Source organism: Fistularia commersonii, chromosome 4, assembly GCF_037954325.1.
Source record: "Fistularia commersonii isolate RoL2024-O1a breed Wild chromosome 4, RoL_Fcom_v1.0, whole genome shotgun sequence".
Lineage (NCBI taxonomy): Eukaryota > Metazoa > Chordata > Actinopteri > Syngnathiformes > Fistulariidae > Fistularia > Fistularia commersonii.
Genome location: NC_141287.1, coordinates 12,844,427 through 12,866,223, shown reverse-complemented (window position 1 = coordinate 12,866,223; position 21,797 = coordinate 12,844,427). Strand labels below are relative to the sequence as shown.

Here is a 21,797-nt window from a genome sequence, read left to right as displayed (position 1 = left end):
ATCTGACGTTTGAACCCTTTGACATCTCAAGAAGGAGCCCTGTGATTGGCCAGGAGTGAACCCCACCTCTCGTCCAATCACAGCCCCGCGACCCTAAGAGCAGGATAAGCAGTGTTGATAATGAATGAATGAATGAATGATGTAATAAGTTGTGTTGTTCCATCGGGTCGCTCGCTGAGCGGACGCTCCAATGTCAGCTAACACGGACGGATGGACAGACGGGCGGACGGAGGATGGCGGCGTCCCCTCCCCCCCCATGGTGGTCAGCTGGTACATCAGACACCATGTGCACGAGTGGACGCTCACAAGACCCATGTCTCCATCTGGGACTCCGAATGTGTTTGTGTGTGAGTGTTATTTATTTCTATTTATTTTAAATCAAATTTAGTGTGTTTTTCGAGTTCTTTATTCATATGTAATTTTTATTACATTTAGTTTGTTTTTCAAGTTATTTATTTATATGTTTTTTTTATATGTAGCACACGCTTCTTCTTATTATTACTATATTATATTACTGTATTGTTATTATTTATCTGTTGACTGCAAATAAGCAGAAGACATTAAATGACACGCACTTGAATTAAAATATGGTAACATTAACAACTCCAGTCTCACAGCTCACACATCATAATTGTATAATAACTTGTAATTACAGTGTAGTAACGGTTTTTAACAATGGAATCAGAATATTTAACATTTGATTTATCATTATTATTTTTTTAATTTTTTAAAATAAAATCTGACCGTTTTATTCCACTATGGATATTTATGAGATTTGATAAAGTCAAATAATAAATAGGTCTATGAGAAAAACGACTTAAAAAAAAACAATGATTACTACAACGCATTACAAAATAATTGTGTGTGGCGGGGTCACAGACAGAAAGAATATGAAATCAATATTTAATGTTTAATAAAACGTGTTTTTTTTTTTAAATAAACGCAACAGGGGAGGGGTTTTCATCAGAATCCCCGATAAATAAATAAAAGTGGCCGTGAAAAGAAGCAGCTGTCGCAGTTTCGCAGATTTTCTCGAGGGGGGCTCATAACTCATCCAGGCAAATGAGACTTCTGGACCAATTAGGAGCCGCTGGGGAACCAGTGGACCAGGAATAAGCCGGCCGTGGAGGTGGAGGTGGAGGTGAGAGGGAGGGGAGGGTCTTCTCCTCCCACCACCTCCATCCTTGTTTCCACCCTCCTTTTCTTCTGCTCACCGGTTCCCACTGTCCGAAGCAGCCTCACAATGAACAGTCACCTGCTATTCATTTTGGGGGGGCATTCCAGTCCTCCCTCCTGGACCCCTCCCACGCCAACCCCCCCCCATCTTTCTCAGTGCATTAGATTGATCCCAGGGAGGAAATTACTCAGTCATCCAGAAGTGGGGGGGGGGGTTCTTTCTCACAGCCTCATCGGAGGGATGAGGGGGGGTCATTCAGCTTTTTGGAGTAATCGGGAGGTCCAGGTGGGTCGGGCGGGGATCGTGTTAGCGTCGGTTAGCTTAACGCAGACTCCAAAGCACCTAGCGTCAATGCTAACATCGTTGCTTTTTTAACATTTTTAACACTTTGTCACTTTTGTTTTTATTTTATTTCCTACTTATAGACAATTTTTGATTAATTTTGTGTACATATGATGATTTTGTGTACATCATACATATGAGTTTGTAGAAATAAATAAAATATATCATTAATATTCGTATTATTGTTGAAAGATCCTAGTGAGATGGTATAAGTTCTTCCTCTAAGCGAATGTTTCCCGCCCTCTGCTGCACACATGACGGACAGGTGCTTCATCCAATCAGCTGCCGAGTACTAGCATGGCGCCGTCGGGGGAATTGTCTTGGTGTTGCGCTCATGAATGAGGGGTGAATGAATGATTGTATGTGTCTTTATGATGTATGAATGAGTCGGGGATGGTTTCATGTCTATACAATGCAAGGATAAGAGGGTGAATGTTCTATACCTCCAGATGATGAATGAATGAGATTGTGAACGGCTTTCGATGTGACGTGAATGAGTGAGTGAATGGTTGTATGTCATTTTTAGACCTACGGATGAGAGAGTGAATGGTGTCATGTCTCTATATGATGCATGAATGAGAAGGTAAATTGTTCTCTATAGATGTGATGATATCTCGATATCTCTGATGATACGGATCCAAGGTGAACCCCGCCTCTCGCCCAATGACAGCTGGGATAGCCATCCTATGTCAAGGTTAAGCAGTATAGATAATGGATGAATGAGTGAATGTTGATACCAAGTTGTAATTTATCTTAGCAATAACAATATAATTGTAATTGCATCATCCGTGAGGTCATCATTCATGAGGCGCCTTCACCGAAAGTACAGGAAATTGGAGTAATTAGAGGGCTGAGCTAATAATAGCAAAATGTAGCTTAAAATGCTAAAATTAGCGTATGCTTGAGTTCCATCCTGCCCCCCAATAAGCTCCTCAGGGCCCAAGACCAAGATAGCGGCTCACGACTGTCCTTCATTTGGCTGCCGGTCAAACCTTAGCGTGCTAATAACCTAGCTTGCAACCTCAACCCGAGTCAACCGTGTCTACTATCGCTTGGACACCAGGTAGATTCAAACGTAGCTGATGTCATTTTGATAAATCTCTCAGCGCGTGGCTAGTTGTTTCACATTTGACTTAGCATCACTTTTTTTAATCGTCATGTCAGGATGGAAGGGGCACTCGTCAACCAACCCTTATTTTCGCTTAATGCTGCTACCCATGTTGTTCACCCAGTTACCGTTGCAATGGTTAGCCTCCATGCTATTCTTCCTCCGGATTGGAGTGGAGGGCCTGCAGGTAAAGTGGGAGGAAAAGTAAGAGTAGCTGAAGGGAACACGAAGAGTGAAGGTTTGGTGAAGCATCTGATTTATCTCCAAATATCTCCAACGTGGAGACCTACGAGAACAGCATTCCTTTGGATAGAAGAATTACGACAATGTTGTTTCTGCACTTTAACTAAGTCATGTACGTGGGAAACGGGGGTGATGAGATCTCGCCATTTCCGTCCGAGCTAAATCGCAACCTTCCGTGAAAACAAATTCAGTTAGCGGGATGTCCGCCGGTTTGGCTTGGAACTCCAATCCAGGAGGCCTCCCAGGAAGGGGTAAGCTCTCAGAGGGGCCTAGCAGGGGAAGGGTTTTCAAACAAACTAGCGGTTCATTTAGCATGAAGTTTCGTAAGAAGAGGCTTTATAGGTTCACCCAACAGCACCACAAGGAAATCCAAAGTCGAGATCTTGTAGCTGCAACTGACCTGCTAACATTCACATAATAAGGCTGGCAAGTTAGAGTTAGCACTTGCCTTGTTAAGCCCAACATTTGGGCCAGATCCCATTTGACCGGAGTAAGAAACCATGATGACACCTAGCGTAGCTTCTGGGGTGACTCGCACACCAGGGGCTGCTAGCATTAGTGTCACCGCCATTGAGTTTTGGTCTGACTACTCTAAGGTATGTCTTCCTGAGAGTTCCGTGTGCAGGGGCCGCCACCGCCGCTGGCCTCACACTGGAATGCACAGGTATCCATATAAGCTCTCAGATCGCAAGCAAAGGCCAAAGGTTAACATGGCATTAACAGGTTTGCTGGGCCTCTTTGATGGCCCCCCCACAGTGCACACACAACATTCCATGTGCACAAATTGAGACCAAAGTCTTAAATATATCTTGAATATATATATATATATTATGAATTAAAGCTGGTATGCGAGTCTGACATCAGATGAAAAATTGAAAATAAAAGAAAAAAAATAGTAAGGATGTTAACTGCAAGGTGATATTAATTGGAAAAAAATGTACTTTTTAATGTTGATGTGAAATATGATTTAGAAATAGATTTTCTAGAATAAAAAAGCATAAAGCTAATTCATGCCAGCGTTCATTCATTCATCCACTTCCAATTCGTCCAATCAGAGGCATCACTGGGGATGAGAGGCGGGGCTTGACAGGTCACCTGTCAATCACAGGGCAACAAATGCAACATTCACCATCTCATTAGGAGAACGCAGTGGACCACCGGAACCGAACCAGAGGCGGGAGAGCTCCATCAGAGATCAATATGGATTTTAAGTCAGATTAGTTTCCTGTGCCAAACAGGAAGTGGCCGCGGGCACTTCCTGTTTGGCACTAATTAGTTTAGTCGCGCATCATATCCGTGTGTCCGGTGATATTTGACATTATCCATCTCCCCTGAAGGCCAAAGGGTGATGGGAGTGGAGCTTGGATCTCCTCCCAGCCTCCAGGAGCTCCTTCTCCAAGCAGCATGGAGAATCCAGAGGATTTGTGCTGCAGTGATGAGTCTCCGGCCCCACAAAGCCTCCCTCTTCTCCACCCTCTGTAATTATTTCCAGGTCCGGAACACCTTCAGAGCACCGGAGGCATCCCCCACGTTCTCCAGGCTCTCCTGCCCGGGTTCTCTCCAGGTTCTCCACTCACACACACACACACACACACACACACACACACACACGCTGAAAAAATACTGATTTAGAGGGGGAATGGTTGGATGGAGTGCTCGCCATGTTTGGAAGCCCGCGATTGACAACTGACCTTGTGATTGACAGCTGACCCCTGTGAGTGACAAGGGTTGAACCCGGCCTCTCACCCTCTCACCCCTGCGCTGTATCAAGCGTGAATGAATGCTTGAATGAATTTTTCCTTTTTCTTAATCATTTAATTTTTATTTAAGATGTTATAAAATCATTATAAAAAAAAACTAAAACACCCCCACAACAATAGAAATAATAATAAGAAAAATCATTTTAAAAATAATACTAATTGTAAGTGTAATAATAATTAGTAGTTGGTAAAAGCTAATAAAATTAATGTAAATAATAACAATAATATGATAATGAGCTAGTAAATGTTTAATGATAATAAGTAAAAAAGTTAATGAAAATAAGATGACGTTAAAAATTATATAGTAATAAGTTAGTGAAAATTATCAATGAAATGACTTAATAAAAAATTAATAATGGAGACAATGATAATTAGTTACTAAAAATTATTTTAAGTAAGTAAATTAATAATTATAATAATAAAAACAACAATAATAATAATAAGTTAGCAAAAGTTAAAAATATACTTGTAATGCCTTGTATTTCATTCATGTTATGTTATTTATTATTATTAAATGGTGACAAAATGGGAATTTCCCAACACTGACATTGAGCCATACAGCCATTGAGTTCATACAGAAGACGGACTGATGTACTAATCGATCGATTGACTTGTCTGATTGTTCTCACAAACTTAACCGCCAGAAAAGCCATTCCTGCACAGGTTCCTCCAATGATCTACTTTATTGAGATTAATGTCCCTCTCGGTGCAGATGGGGGCTCGGGGAGGGGTGTTTCGGGCCGGGGGGTGGGGGTACAACTGAGCTTCTCAAGTCCCTGAGCCCCTGGATGGGGCGGTAGCAGGGGGATTAAAACCCCGTCAAAATTCAGAATCTTGACACTCCCTCCCGGCGGAAACGCCAAGGGACCACGGGAGGCGTCAGGCCAATGTGCCCGGCCAAGCGTACGCAAAGAGGAGGGGGTGTGAATGGAGGAGGGGGTGGGTGAGGGGGTGACCACAAAGCTCAACATCGCCCGCAAATCAACTGAGCAAAAGTCGGACTTCCCTCCTTGTTTGTTCGGGATTCCTCGAGCGGGGAGGCGCACGCCGATAGGGAGGGGACGACACGGCGGCGGGGGGCGGAGGTGCTCACCAAAGTGACGGGGGGGAGGGGGGACCCCAGATGTCCGAACCGCAAAAACGTGGGATTTCAAAAGAGTCCCCAAACAGGCACGCACACACACACACGAATGCAAACAGGTGGCGAGCAGATACATAGGAGCTTAAGCGTTACTTGCAGAGGGTTTTCCCCTCTCTGCAGCTAACCGCTAATTGTTAACACGGCGTGATAGTTTGCGGTATCTGACCAGTCCCCTGAGGGGGGGTTATCTCGTTTATGTGGCTAACCAAAAGTAAACAAACACGTGTTTGCAAACAAGCACACTAGTATCTAGCATTAGCCGTTGTCTGCGAATCAGATTAGTCACATTAGTATCTTCAAAGTTTCGACTTTTTTCTCAAAAAGAATTTTAACATGGTAACATAGACCCAGAGAGCATGGCTAACATTAGCTTAACCTGAAAAAGGGAGACAGTGCTAGCAGCAGCTGATACTACAGTGAACGGTAGCAGGGTCACTAAATCAGAGTCTTTTCACATCAAGAGGAGAATAATCAAACACTGGATTATGCTAGACAGGAAACCAGGCTAGCGCGTTAGCTGCCATCTACAAAATCGAATTACCGTAATTTCCAGACTACTGAGTGCACCTCAATATAAGCCGCATCGGCTAGCTGATAGCTATCTTGGGCTTCCCCCTGCGCACTAAATCCATCAAAGTTGTCTCCTTCGGCACCGGAGTTGAGTGGCCTTAGAGTTTCCTGGTCATTTCATCGTATAAATGTTTTAGCAGAATGAAGTTCGTTAGCGCCCCCCCCCCCCCAAAAAAAAAACATAAATTAGCCGCATCGTTGTTTAAGCCGTAGTGTTCAAAGACGCGGCTTACTGTCCGGAATTTACGGTAGATGCATCAGCATCTTCCCGGGTTTTTGATTTTTTTCAAATGGTTTTGAAATGGTCACATGGAACACAGAAAGGCCTAACATTAGCTTAACAACAACCATAAAACAGGAGACAGTGCTAGCAGTGATGCTATCATCAACGATAGTGCGGTTGCTTAACTGCTTGAAGAGACTATCCAATCACCATCTAGACAATGCTAACCAGGAAACCAAGCTGATGCTAGCAGCAAGCACCAGCAAGGCTAGCTAAAATGCATAAACAGGATTCTTTGCGGTTTCTATTTCTCTCAAATTCTTGTCTGACAGAAAAAAATTACACTAATGCAAGCAACTAGTTACTTATGCTCACAGAGGCCGTTGGCTACGTTAGCATCTGCACGCTGTCGTAATACATTTTCCATTGAGGTTGCCAAATTCTGGCACACTACATGGTGACCTCCCCAAACCGATCCACACAAATTGGAAAATAACCATGTTAGCAGCTAGCATTTACCTCCATCTGCTAATTTTATGACTCGCATTAGCATTTCCCTTGTTTTTCTTCAAGGACATGTGGAACAGAAACTGAGAGTGCCTGCAAGGCCAAGGTTAGCTTCGCAGCAGCAACCACAAAAAAGAAGTGCTAGCAGCAGCTGATGCTAATGCAAACTGTAGCACAGCCACCCTGCACTCATTCATCACCACAAGAGAATATCCAAACAGTGATTAGACTATGCTAACCAGGAAACAAAGCTAACACCATCAGTGGCCAATTCTTCCCACAAACTGAGAAGGCTAGCTTGTCATCACAAGCAAAAACACGATTCTTTCCTTTTTTTTTTGTCAAACTCTTTCAGCAGACAGCAAAGATGACGCTAACAAGAGCTGCTAGCCACTAACACTCATAGAGCCCCATATGGCAGATTAACATCAACATGCTATCTCAGGATGCAGAGAGATCGTCACGCTCCGGGCACACTCAGTAAATTCAACAGTAACACACACACACACACACAATACATAGACGTACACATTTTGACCGGAAGCACCTGAACGCCTCGCGGCTCACACATTAATTACACTGTTATTAATATTAATTACACTGTAATAGCTGTTACGTAGTGGTCATGTCAGTACTATTTCCTCAATTTGTTATCACTTTTCAGCTGTTATTGATAAAACCTATAGATTGAGAAAAGGGGTCTTGGGCTAAACCACTGGGACGGATGGGGGGGGCGGATTTAGGGTCCCCACAGAGGTTCACCGATCCCTCCTTCTTCGCCCCGCGGCGTCTCCTCTTTCATTTCCTCTGTCCTGGCTGCGTCCCCTTCCTGTCATTTCCGATGTTTCCCTGGGCGCCGCCAAAGTCACCGTTATCTGACCCCCCCCCCCCTTCCCCGGGGTCACTCCAAGGAGGAGAGCAGGCATCTGCTTCCTGTATCCACCCAAGAGACGCCGCTGAGGAGGCGGCCCCCCGAACACACCTGGGGCCCCACGTCCCAAAATGCGTCCTCCTCCTTCTCCTCTTCCTCTCTGCCGTCTTGAATTATTCATCCTCCCCTGAGGCTGCAGGGAGCAGGAGGGCAGCAGCGTTAGCGTGCTAACCCTTCCTCTCCAACACCCAAGAAAGCGCCCAAGAAACTCGCCACGCCACAACCATGCTTGGCTAAGTGGCCTCCATGTTTGCTATCTAGAAGCCCAAGCTACGACGTTAGCTACAGCTGCAACGTCATCCGCCGGTCGGGGTTTGCAGAACGGCTGGGTTCCTCCTGGCAAGAAGGTTCCCGGTTCTGTTTCTGCTGTTTGCAGGTTCTCAACGTTCTCAATCCTGGGTTCTCCCCATGTTCTCCGACTTCCTTATATGATTCCAAAACCAGTGCTTAAATGTTCCAGGTTCTAAGTCAGAGTTCCACGCCATATGACATCTCAAGGTTCTCCAGCCTGGTTTCTCTCCAGGTGCCGCTCGCCCTCGGAGGCGAACGGAAGAGCACATCCAAGATGAACCGATGACAGCAAATGACTGAATGACGACTTTGTCCCTAACATGGGATCAGATTATTTCCAGTGGCAGCTAAAAGATGGCTACCGAGGGCTCACAGAAGAGCATGCCCAAAGAGAATGAATGAATGAATGAATGAATGCCGGTTCAGTGTCTTTGACTCTTTGACCTAATGATTTCAGCTCCAACTTGAGGTGTGTCTGAGGTGAATGAATGAATGAATTAATTAATGGATGAATCAATAAATGAACGAATGAATGAACGAATGAATGAATGTCAGTTTGGGATCAGATTATTTTCTGATGCGGACAAAAGATGTCCACCAAGGGCGAGCGGAGGAGTGCGTCCAAGGCGAATGAATGAATGAATAAATGAATGAATCAATGAATGGTTATGTTCTTTAACACTGAGATCAGATGATGTCATCAGCAGCTAAAAGATGGCTGCCAAGGTCTGATGAAAGGGTACATCCCAATGAATGCATGAATAAATGAATGGATGAATGCCGGTTTGGTCCCTTTTGCCAAGGGATTGGAGGATTTTCAGCAGCGGCTAAATGAAGGCCGCCGACAGCGAGCAAAGGAGTGCATCCGAGGCAATGAATGAATGAATGAATGAATGGATGAAGGCCAGTTTGGGGTCCTTAACCCTGGGATTGGATGATTTTCAGCGGCAGCTAAAAGATGGCCACCGAGTGCAAAAAAAAAAAGAGCAAATTGAAGGTGATTGAATGACTGAATGAATGCCAGTTTGTTGTCTTTAACTCTGGGATCGATTCATTTTCAGCTGCGGCTCACAGCTTTGACTGGGAAGATCAGCCGGCGGGCTGCACCGTCTAGACGGCAAAGAAGTTAATTCGTGACTGAATGAATGAATGAATGAATGACGTTTTTCTTCTTCAACTCTGGAAGCGGATGATTTCGGCGGCAGCTAAAAGACGGCTGCCAAGAGCCAAGGCAGAAGCGGCGTGTGGAATTCCCCCCGTTCAACCTTTCATCGGCCCGCGGGTCGGGGCTTCAACCTGGCGGTCCGACGTGAGCCGTCTTTGTGGCCCGCCGCCAACCGGTGACCCCGGAGCTTAGCCGGGGGGTTTTGGGATTCTTTTACGAGCCCCCCCCCCCTCTTCCCGCCTCCAGCCTTTCACCTCGCCGCCGAAAGAATGGTAATTAACTGATGAAGAGCTCTGTAAGATTATCCGGTCCCGCCCCCCCCCCAACCCTCACCGGGAGCCACGGCGTCGCCGGCGGCGTCGAGCGCAGACACGCCCCCCCCACACCCCCTCCCAGGACCGCTCCCCCCGCGGGAAAAACCAAAAAAAGAAAGAAAGAAAAGGACGGATCTGAATGGTCTATTCAGCCGTGCTCCTCTTTCATCCTCCATTCATCCAGGGAGAGCTAGCGAGACAACACTGCTAACGCCGCTACATAACGGTTAGCATAAATGCTATGACATATAGGAACAACTACACATGCATGTGGTCACCGTGACGACAGATGTTCAACTTGGACGCCCCAGATTCAGGTTCCTGTAGCACACACGGATGTAGCATTGCGCTAGCAGCTGTTTGTGATGATGCCAGACACCAAGTCTGGTTTTAACTTTAACTTCTTTTTTTTTTTTTTTCTTTATTTCAAACGCTTTGTCGGGTGGAGCTGGGAGGGGGAGTGAAAAAAAAAGGTGGGGGTTGTCCTCCCTTTCTCTTTCATGATATCAAATGTGTCACGGTGCCCCCCCCCCCCGAGAAGCAGACCACCCAATATGCCCCCCAGCGGCATATGAGTCCAAACCCCCACTGATTTTTCTAATCAATGATTTTCCTTAAAAGTTTAAATCAGTTGAAATATTCAATTTTTGTAATATTATACTTTTGTCATAATATTCATTTCACATGCATCAAATGAATCAAATGTTCCTAATATTAATTTCATTGTACTTATTTTTATAATTGTTCCAATAATTATCATAAAACATCCTGTTTCTAAAAATGGCAATTTTATGATTCTTTTAATGACTATTATTTTATTAATTTAGTCTTTATGTTGTAATAATGCTAATATCACGATAATTACACAATAATAAACGGAACAAAGGACAAAAAAAAATGCAGTATCAGTGTTCAGATACTTTGGGCCGAGTACTCACACCTGGCTCGAGGAACTGTAGTACTTATAGTACTTACCAGCTAAGTGTGCACAAAATGTACAACCAGTTATTACTGCTTTACTAAGTTACACTTCTTCTAGTTTCCAAAGGTTAAAGGTCGCTTTAGCCAATTAAACTAATCCAGAACTTCCAGGAAGTGTGTTTTAGTAGTAGAATCATCACCAAGTAGAAGTCCGGATTAGTTAATCCCAGATTAATCCCCAATCACAAACACAAGTAGAAGTTTGTTTACATGGCCTCCGTCAGCCATGATGTCACTGAAAAACCCACATCAACATCTCACGTGAACAAACATCTGCGTCCCCCCCCCAGGGCTCACCCAGAACATGCAGGAGAGGCAGACCCAGGTCCGGGCCGGTCCGGTCAGCGCCGAGGGCAGGCTGAGGGAGACGGACGGCATGCTGGAGGCGGAGGTGGAGGTGGTTGGAGAAGGTGGAGGGGGTGGATGCTACACGCCGGCGGTGGCTAATGCAGCCGGGGGAAGGGGTTCCCAGCAGCGCCGGCGGGGAGACATGGATGCAGACGAGATCCCTCCTCCCTCTGCTTCTTTTGTTTTTAAAAAAAACGTCCCGATCCAGATCCCGGTCCTCCTCGGAGCTCCTGCTTCCTTGCGACCGCTGTCTTCCTCCTCCGCCGCTCCTCTAATTGGATCCGGGCTGCCTCTCCTTCGAGGGAAACTTTCACAAAGCTCCTCTTTTTTTTTTTTTTTTTTTCCTGGGGGGGGCCAGGCTAGCCCCCACCCCCACCCCCACCTCCACCTCCACCACCCCTTCTTTCTCGCTCTCTTACCCCCTCTCTCTCGCTCGCGAGAAAAGAGGGGGGGGGGTTGGGGGAAACTCTACTTATTATCCATCTCTCCTGCAGCCCCTCCTTTTTTCTCTCATCCCTCCTCCCTTCTTAACCCGCGCTGCTTAAATTCATTCATTCCCTCATCCCCCCCTTCTTGTCCTCCTCCTCCTCCTCCCATCCTCCCATCCTCCACCTCTCGGTTTCATTGCGAAGCTCAGAAAATGACCCCCCCCCCCCCCTTTCCTGTCCCTGCCCTCCCACCCCCGCAATAAAAATAATCCCATAATCCGGGTGGTTCTGGACGTGATTCGACGCTCCGTGTTTTTTTCCTGATTTTCCCAGCAATCCCGTTTCTGATTGGCGCTCATTACCCCCTTATTACTATGTTATTACCACCTTATTACTGTGTTATTACACTTTAACTTGAGCCCTGAGCAGGAGGTGACGAACGCTTCTCCAGGTGAATGCATCGCCGCAGGTCATCAATGTTCACTCACACATACACAGACACAAATGCTTTCTGTGTGTGTGTGTGTATGTGTGTGTGTGTGTGTGTGTGTGTGTGTGTGTGTGTGAGTGTGTGTAGAACTACATAACTACATTCCCACTCTGCTTTTTCCCCTCGAGCTACTTTGGAAAAGAACCGGATGTTGTTTGTTGAAAACCACAGTGCAGCCTCTTTGACGATGCCAAACACACACAACCATGCACACACACACACACACACACACACAATAACACACACACACACACACACACAAAGCGAAAAATAAAAAAACAGAGATCACCTTCAGGTCAGAAGAAACACACACACACACTCGCATTCGACTGCAGCCCTGATGGGCCCAGCTTTTAAGGCAGCCCCCCCGAAATCTGAGAAACACACACACACACACACACACACACACACACAGAGGGGCCAGGAAGCAAAAGCTGCTTCATTAAGTTCTCGCTGCTCGTCAGTGAACATGTGGAGCCCCGTGCATGACTCTTTACCCTCCCGCTGACACACACTCACACACACACATATGCATGCACACACACACACACACACACATGCATGCACGTTTAAAAACAAAGTTTCCTTCACAAAACCCTTGTTCGCCCCCCTTAAAAGGACATTCATTCATTCATAATCTATACCACTTGTCCTGCAGTCAGGGGGGCGGAGCCTATCGGACGAGAGGCGGGTTCATCCTTGACCAATCACAGAGCCACATACTGAGACTCACAACCATTCACCCTGTCATTCATATAGATGTTGTGTGCATGACTCGTTGCATGTTTCTATATGATGTGTGAGTGAGAGGGTGAATGGTCTGAACACTTGATAGAAAGTTGTCATGACGACTGGGGAGATTTCTATTGACGAGTCATTCCCATGAAACACACAAATACGTGTGCACTCACACACACACACACACACACACACACACACACACAGGATTAAACCCCCGGTATTTCCTGCCGACCACCCCGACACACACGGATTCACTGGAGGAGACAATGTTGGACGTTTAAAGTTAATCCGCTCCTAGCGCACACACGTGCACACACACACACACGCACGCACACATTGACACACACCCGTGCACGCAGAGGCCATGTTTGTCTGGGAGGAGGAGACAGCCCAAGAAAACGTCCTGTCTCCTCCTGGGATTTTCCTTCTATTTTCTTTTTTTTCCCCTCCTTTCACTAAATAAAATGAACAAAACCAAAAATGTCAAAGCAGATTTTATTCTTTAAAAAGATGTGATTTTTTTTCTTCTCTATTGGTGATAAAGGGAAGCATTGGGTTGAATAATAATAATTTAGTATTTGCAATCTTTTAGATTTGATTTATTTGCAGCCGAATGTTCGGGTTATAAAGTTTAAATGCATTGATAGATTTTAATAAATAAATAGATTTTATTTTTCATTACGGAAATATCTCACGAGGTCGCCTCTTTTAAAGTAACTCTATGGCTCCCTCTAGTGGCTAAATGATGAACTGCAGATCCATGTCCGGACCTGCTACTGGGGAGGGGTTTTTGTGCGTCTGTGTGTGTGTGTGTGTGTGGGGGGGTGTTAATGTGTCTGTCTGTGTGTGTGTGTGTGTCCGCGGATCCGTGCGTGTGTGCACGTGAGGTTATATTTCAAAGGCTAATCAGATAAGTCGGGATTTCGTTTAGTGGCTCTTTAACCTTGACGGCGTGTGTGTGTGTGTGTGTGTGTGTGTGTGTGTGTGTGTGTGTGTGTGTGTGTGTGCATTCTTTTTGCACGGCAGACGCAAGAGGCGACGCACACACAAACTAACACACACTCACACTATTAGCTAGATTATCGGGGTCAAAGGTCACTGTCAATCAAACCAGACAGACAAACACAGATGGACAGATAGAAAGACAGACAATGGGTTAATCGACTGATTGATTGATTGAAAGTTGGTCCACATGTTGGCAGGCAGGGAAACAACATACTCCAGCTGGCCTCTGGTGCACACATACGCACACACACACACACACACACCCATTTCCAGACTCCCATCTGTTGAAAACAATGCAGCCCTCCCTTCGGCTCACATGCGAGGGCACGTTTTCCCCTGTTCTCTGCCTGAGAGGAGGGGCCGTCCACTAACACACTGACCCCATCGACATAACAACAACACACACACACGTACACTTGGCGTGAAGTTACCTCCCTGAAAATGAACAGCGGGGCATTTGAGGCTGTGTTTTGAATTCAGGCTCTGCCCTAAACTTTCACCCTCATTTCACTTTATTTCCTTTCATTCTTTAAATGTTCTATCCCTCAACTATAAATACATATATATATATACACATAGTTGATATAAATGAGATGTGTGTGAGTGAGTAAATGCAGACATGGCATGTGCAGGATAAGCGGTATATGGATAATGAATGAATGAATGGAGGAATAATATATGTGTGTGTGTGTGTGTGTGTGTGTGTGTGTGTGTGTGTGTGCGTGTGTGTGTGAGTGTACATGTGTAATCATATGTCAGTTTGCATGGAAAACACATTCAGTTTGCATATACACACACATATATAAAACTTCTATTTGCAACAGTTGCATGTTATTTTTGCGCACATACACACACACAGACACACTGCTTATCTCTGAACAGCCGGTCAAATAATCACAATTACTGAAGATGTGTGTGTGTGTGTGTCATTGTGGAAAAACACCGCCCAAAAGAAACAGTCCCTGTTGGTTGTAGGGAAAAGAAAACGCGGCTTTTCCTCACCGCCGCCGCGTGATTTCGCCATTTTGGGAAATAATGAAGTCACTTCCTGGTGGCTGAGTCTGCACGACCGTTGGTTCGATACGTCTGAATGTGGACGGCCAATGACGGACAGCTCCATAATTAAAGATGGGGTATTTACGTGTGCGTGCACATGCACGTGTGTGTGCGCAAGCACGCAAGTGCACGTGCACACATCCCACACTGCAGTGCCCACATTTATGAGATTAATGCTTCTATTCATCTGTGCCTGGGCCAACTATCAGGCAAAGTGCCCACGTCAAAATGGCAATATCCTGTGTTTTGTGTGTGTGTGTGTGTGTGTGTGTGTGTGTGTGTGTGTGTGTGTGTTACCATCCTGGGATGCAGAGCTGTAGGCACTTGCCCTCCATTTAGAGGCGCTAGTAAAAATGCTAAGCATCTTAGCTGCTAACGCTAAAGTACTTTGATTTAATTCCCTCTCCATACACACCAACCACTTTGCAGTACATTTCTACCGACATCCGTGTATTTGAGGTGTGTTCGATCGCCAGGTACTGTCAAACGGTATATAATCAATACATGATCGGGTTAAATAATTTGCAAAAATGTCAGCCGTATAATTTGTACCGCTGTTGTGCTGCTATGTCAAAGGATGGAATATGTAGGAAGTAAAAAGTACACATATTAGCAGGCGAGCTGCGTATGAGGTCATGAAGTACTCACTCTCTGTTTGAGGCAGCTAGCAGCGCCACTTTCTGAAATATTCATTCATTCATTCATTTATGTAACATTCATTATCTACACTTATCATCCTGCTTTCAGGGTTGCGAGAGTGCAGGAACCTAGCCTGCGAGATAAGCCCTGGACCGGTTGCTAGCTGATAACAAGTAAACGTCATTCATTCATTCATTCGTTAGCTACACGCTTATCCACCACCCAGGGTTGTGCAGGAGCCTATCCCAGCTGTCGTTGGGCGAGAGGCAGGGGTCACCCCTGACTGCTTGCAGGTTGATTGCAAATACGGCATTACCATTCATTCATTCATTCATTCATTCTTTCTTTCTCCATACCAATTAACCTGCAGTCAGGGTCACCATGGTGATAAACCCTTTCCCAGCTGTCATTGGGCAGGAGGTGATGCTAGCCCCAAACAACTGCCAGTTGATATCAAGTAAATGTCATTCATTCATTTATCCATTCATTCATGCATAATCTACACCGTTTATCCTGCACTTAGGGTCGCCATGGTGATGGAGCATCTCCCAGGTGTTATTAGCTGAGAAGCAGGGTTCACGCTCGACGGTTGCCAGTTGAGAACAAGTAAAACATCATCCATTGATTCATTCCTTCATTTATCAATGCATTAGCTACACCAGTTATCGTGCACTCAGGGTCGCAGTTGTGCAGGAGCCAGTCATCTTTGGGCAAAACACAGACAGTTAGCCTAGCCTGGGTGCCAGTCCATCATTGGTAAAGCACTATCATTCATTCATTCATTCATTCATGATCTATAATACTTATCCTGCACTCAGGGTCGCCATGGTGCTGGATCCTAACCCAACTGTCATTGGTCGAGAGGCAGGGTTCACTCTTGACGGTTGCCAATCGATAAGTAAAGCAACACCCATTCATTCACTGTCCAGCCGGCCCGTGTTGCACTGGAGCCCACGAGCAGGATTTGTGAGATAAAATATGCTTAAAGCTGGCTGGAATGTTTACCTGTCGGAGGTAAACAAGATGCTATGGCCGCTGACCTTTGACCTTTGCAGGTCTAGCATGCAAACTCACGAGCGACCCTCAACTGCCCGACGGCGAACGGCAGGGAGTACCTTGTCTCTGCCGCGGCCCTGCCTCCGCACAGGGAAGATGCAGTAGAAGAAGAATTTGGCCCAGGTGTAGACGGCGGCGAGGCACCAGCCCGGACCGCCCATTCTCTCATGCACGCCGCCGCATCAACGTCAGCACGCCCGCCCCGACGCCACCACCATCCCCAGCACAAAAAAAAAAAAAAACTGATGCAAGAAAATGAACGAGAAACTGTCTAAAAGTGGTGAGGAATCATCCTTTCACGCGTCCTCCCTCCATCCCTGCACCTCGCCATGGAGCAGAGGAGGAGGACGCGCTGAGGACGGAGGGGAGGAGCCAGAGAAGGAGGAGGACAGATGAGGGGGAGGAAGAAGAGGAGGAGGAGGAGGAGGAGGAGGGTGGAGACATCTGCTAATGAAAAAGGCACTTAGACTGATAGAAAAAGGAGGAGGGGTTTATTATGGTGGATGGGAGGAAGAGGAGAGGAACATGGAAGCGTGTGTGAAACCCATCCACCCCTCCAGAGCCAACCAGGGCAGCCGCTGCAGCGAGGGGGCGGGGTTTAATATTGTCGCCTGTCAATCACAAGCTCACCTGTCAATCACAGGGTCCACATTTGGAGACCTTCTTCTCCCTCTTCCACTTTTCTCCTCCCTCTCTCCCTCTCTCCTCCCCACCCCAGGCCAGACCCTCTGAAACCAGATTGTCTTTCCTGAAATAGACCCTGGAAGGAGGCAGGGCCTCGTCGTCCACGGCGACGGACAATGTCAACGTTGCGTTTATGTCGATGTCATGCTAATGTTGATGTCACACCGACTTCGATGATGTGCAAATGATGATTTCAAGCTAATTCTTTTGTCATGCTAATTGTGATGTCATGCTAATTTTCATGTTGCACTAATGTTGATGTCACAACACATAATGTTGATGTCACGCACATATCAACACCAAGTCATGCTAATGTTAATGTTGTGCTATTTTTCATTTCATGCTAATATTGATGCTGCTAATGTTGACATCACGCTAACTGTGATGTCAAGTTTACACCAATGTAACACTAATGTTGAAATAACGTTAATTGTGATGTCATGCTAATTATTCTGTCGCGTTCATGTTGATGTGCTGATGTTGACACTGCTAATGTTGATGTCAAGTTGATTGTGATGTCACATTAACCTTGATATCACACAAATGTTCATGTCATGCTAATTTTTATGTAATGCTAATGTTAGTGTGACACTCGATATGATGTCATTCTAATTTTCATGTTGGGTTAATGTTGATGGCTCAATAATGTCGATGTCATACTAATTTTTATGTAATGCTAATTTTTCTGTCATCCTAATGTTAGTGTGACACTCGATATGATGTCATGCTAATTTTCATCTTGCGCTAATGTTTTTGTCATAATATAGTCAATGTCATTTTAATGTTAACGTCTTGCTTTTCGTGATCTCTTGTTAATGTTGATGTCACATTAATTGTGATTTCACACCAGTATCAACGCCAAGTGATGCTAATGTCAATGTTGTGCTAGTTTTCATTTCATGCTAATATTGATGCTGCTAATATTAACAACACCCTAATTGTGATGTCATACCAACGCTGATGTCACAAAAATGTTGATGACACGCTAAAGTAACGGTCATGCTAATCTTCAGATTATTTCCTTTAATGGGTGACGGATTGAATCTGAACGGCGTATCTCCAGGTGGAACATATTACGGAACAGGACCTTAGATTAGATAAAGTTGCTATTTGTTGTAAATGTAGGTCGACCCTCATCCCGCCCGCTTTAAATAAAAGGTCAAACAAAGATAAGCTTGCGTTTATCAGAGGTGGCGCTTTATTTTGAAATCCCTGTTTCTTTTTCCCATTTCCAGCCTGAGACCTTCAATGTTATCTGGCTTGTTTTTCTTTCCCCGCTGGCGAGATAATCAGCGGCGGCGGACGTGTTACTGATTCACATACCGATGGTGTTCACACCTCAACGGGGGTGGAATTCTACTTCCTGTTTGACAGTTGACGTAAGGAAAAATAATGTCTTGCTAATAACATAATTCGTTGCTTGACGTGTACATTTTTGTGCTCCTTGTTTCAGCTGGGTGGGAGTTAGGAGGGCTGGGTTTGAAACACACAGCAGTGGGTGATTACAAAAAAACACAATACTGGCACGGGGACACACACGGACGGGGAATATCATGCACCTCCTCCCCCAGATTTGGGGGGGGGCGACTGCAACATCATCGCCCCGGGCCCCGACCCGAGTCACTCCGGCCCTGGAGACTCATATCCAAACATCTGCGTCCCAAACTAGGTTTCGCTGAGGTTTCACCTCCACCTTCCTCTTCTTCAACCACACGATGGAAGTTGTCATCGCCCCCACACACCCCCACCCCAGCGGCAGTGGAACAATCCGTCCCGAATCTTATCTTGCATTTCAGGTACGATGAAAAAAACAATCATATAGGAAGCTAAACATCTATAGTGTCAACCTGACAATTTTTTTGATGTTTTTTTTGTTCGGATCACTTAAGAAACTTCCTGGAACAACAAAAGAAATAAAGAATTTCATGTTTTTCGGGAAATTTGCCCGACAATGCGTGAATCATTTCCTGAACACTGACTATTAAAGTATTTTTTAACAGTATATTCACGCAGCATTTCCGGGTCAATTGTGAGGGTCACATTGTTGTGTATTTACGCCCTGGGAGGGGGGGATTATGTGGATCAAGTGTAAAAAGAGATAGCCAAAATTATAAAAAGATAACATTTAAAAAAAAAAAAAGATTGGTGGATTTTAAAAAAGATTAGTTGTTTTTTTTAAAGGTAGCCGAATTTTGACAAAAACAAAAAGCACATTTTAAAAAAAATGAGCAATTTTTTTCAAAAAGATGAGAACATTTTAAAAAAGAGGCAAATTTAAAAAAAAAAAAAGATATGTTGATTATAAAAAGATAAGCAAATCTTAAAAAAGATGGGCCAATTTAAAAAAAGGATAGCACATTTTTTTAAAAAAAAAAGCCCTTAAAAGTTCCAATTGCCTCTAAATACTGAGGTTTGCTTGTTTGTAATGTATTTGCTGTCCTTGCTGGCACGTCACACACACACACACACACACACACACACACACACACACACACACACACACACACACACACACACACAATACACAAAGATAAGGAAATTCTCAAAAAGATCAGTGAAAAGATACGCATGTTTTTTTAAAAAGTGCCAACTTTGAATCCTGAGATTTGCCTGTTTGTAATGTACTTGCAGGCAGGTGACACACACAAACACACGCGGACGCACATGCACACACACTTGTACGTGCACACGCAACTGGCGTCTGAACTCCATCAGCCGCCTCTTGAAAGCATGTCAGAAATCATCACTTAACCGTTAAAGTCAAAGAGTCAGAGGAGTCATTATTGCCCCCCCGCCCCGGGGGTAAACTCGGGGTGGTCTCCCCTCGCCGCCTGCACGCCGCCGGGCAACAGTCAAGGCCTCGCCTCCACGCAACAATGAGCAGGTGGCGAAAACCCTCATCCCCTCATCACATAGGAATACATTTTTTTCAAAAAAAAAAAGTCAGAGTTTATGCATTTTTTTCCCAGGGTGTTTGTTTTATATTCTTTTCTATTTTATTTATTTTATTATTGTTTTTATACCGACAATAATAATGATGATAGTTATATAATAATTATTATTATTATATTTATTTTTACATTTATATATTTAATTTTATATTTATTTGTATATTTATTTACTTATTTATTTATTTTCATGTATTTATATTTTATTTTATATCTATTTTTGTATTTATATTTCGTATTATTTTATTTACATTTTTGTTTTCATTTTACACTACTTATATATGGAGAGGTGTATTGACAATAAAAAAAGGTAATTAGAAAAAAAGACGACGCTTTGAGGTTCCAATTTTTCCTTGGCATCGAGGCAATTTCAAGGATTCAAGTTTTTTTTCTTATCACTGTTTGTTTTTTTTTCACTTAATCTCATCTCGGCGCTCTGGAAGTCTGGCCTTTATTTAATATAAAGTCGTGGGATGATCACAAAAACATTATTGGGAAATAAAAGAGAAGAAAAAAAAGGGTAAAATGGTTAAAAAGTCATGGAGAAAATCAGGTTGAAATAAATTTCCACTTCCTCCCGCCTCCTCGGCGCTGGACAAAACAGCAGCGAAGGTTTTCCGAACCGATCCGTGAAAATTAAGCTTTTGTTATCATTTAATGGCACACAAACACACACACACACACACACACACACATACTTTCAGCGGGCAGGGCGAGCACTCACCAGTCTCAGCGACATGATGGACGCCAGTTTTTTTTTTTGAAAGCGCCGGTCCTTCTCAGGTCCGAGAAGTCTCAGAGTAATAACACTGTATTAACGATGTAATAATGCTGTTATTAACGCGTCACAATGTGGGCGCGCTGGACGAACACAACCAGAGAGCCTGGCCCTTTTCCTGACCAGCTTCCTGACCGGCATTGTTAGCAGAGCGGGAGGAAACACACACACACACACACACACACACACACACACACACACACACACACACACACACACACACACACACACACACACACACACACTATGGAAAGCCTGCGTCAGGACATCAGAACATTGAAAGTGTCCTATTTTTTTTGGCTCTTTTTCCAAGGTCAGTGTTTTTGGGCCACTTTAAGGGGGGGGGGGGCGACCAGCTCCCCCTGGTGGCCAAAAACAACATCGCAGCTGCTGTTTCAATGTCAACGAACTGCAATTTTCCACCAGGACACAAGGAGGCGCTGTAGGACTGAGGGGTTTTGCACTTAAATTAAAAAAAGTTTCCAGAGTGCTTTGAAATAAAGGTAAAAATCTGATAATCCCCACAACACTACCTGTCTGGGGTTCCGAAAGTCAGCTCACTGACGTCAAAACGTTTCATCTTGGTTATTTCATGTTACCATGGAGACAAAAACCCGCCTGCCCCTGGCAAAATGTTTTATCGAGTAACCATGGCAACAGTGATCAGCAAATCAGGGGGATAATAAGCCCTGGACCACGTCAATTTGCATCCTTATTGGAGAATGTCACTTTAGTTACCATGGTAACAAGTTTCTAACGACAAATCATAGGAATTTGAATTTGATTCTTATTTCGATCTCAGTTATATTTTTAAAGTTTTAATTTAGTTTTTTTTTATTCATTTTTATTTTTAATTCAACTTAAATTTTTA

The 21,797-nt window shown here is 44.5% G+C and overlaps 1 protein-coding gene across 13 annotated transcripts in view; it reads right to left on the bottom strand.

Annotated features, from left to right (window-relative positions):
- tns1b (tensin 1b) overlaps nt 1-20,952 on the bottom strand; it is a 113,274-nt gene extending 92,322 nt beyond the window's left edge. For 4 of the 13 annotated variants that reach the window (XM_086145395.1, XM_086145396.1, XM_086145386.1 and 1 more), the window contains exon 1: nt 16,576-16,989. In XM_086145395.1, coding sequence (XP_086001521.1) covers nt 16,576-16,677 — 102 coding nt within the window. In that variant the 5' untranslated portion in view covers nt 16,678-16,989. Of the gene's footprint in view, nt 1-11,050; nt 11,511-16,575; nt 16,994-20,872 lie in introns of those variants that run through there. The other 9 variants (XM_086145383.1, XM_086145385.1, XM_086145388.1 and 6 more) reach the window with 5 other exon arrangements.
- Between the last annotated feature and the right edge of the window lie 845 nt (nt 20,953-21,797).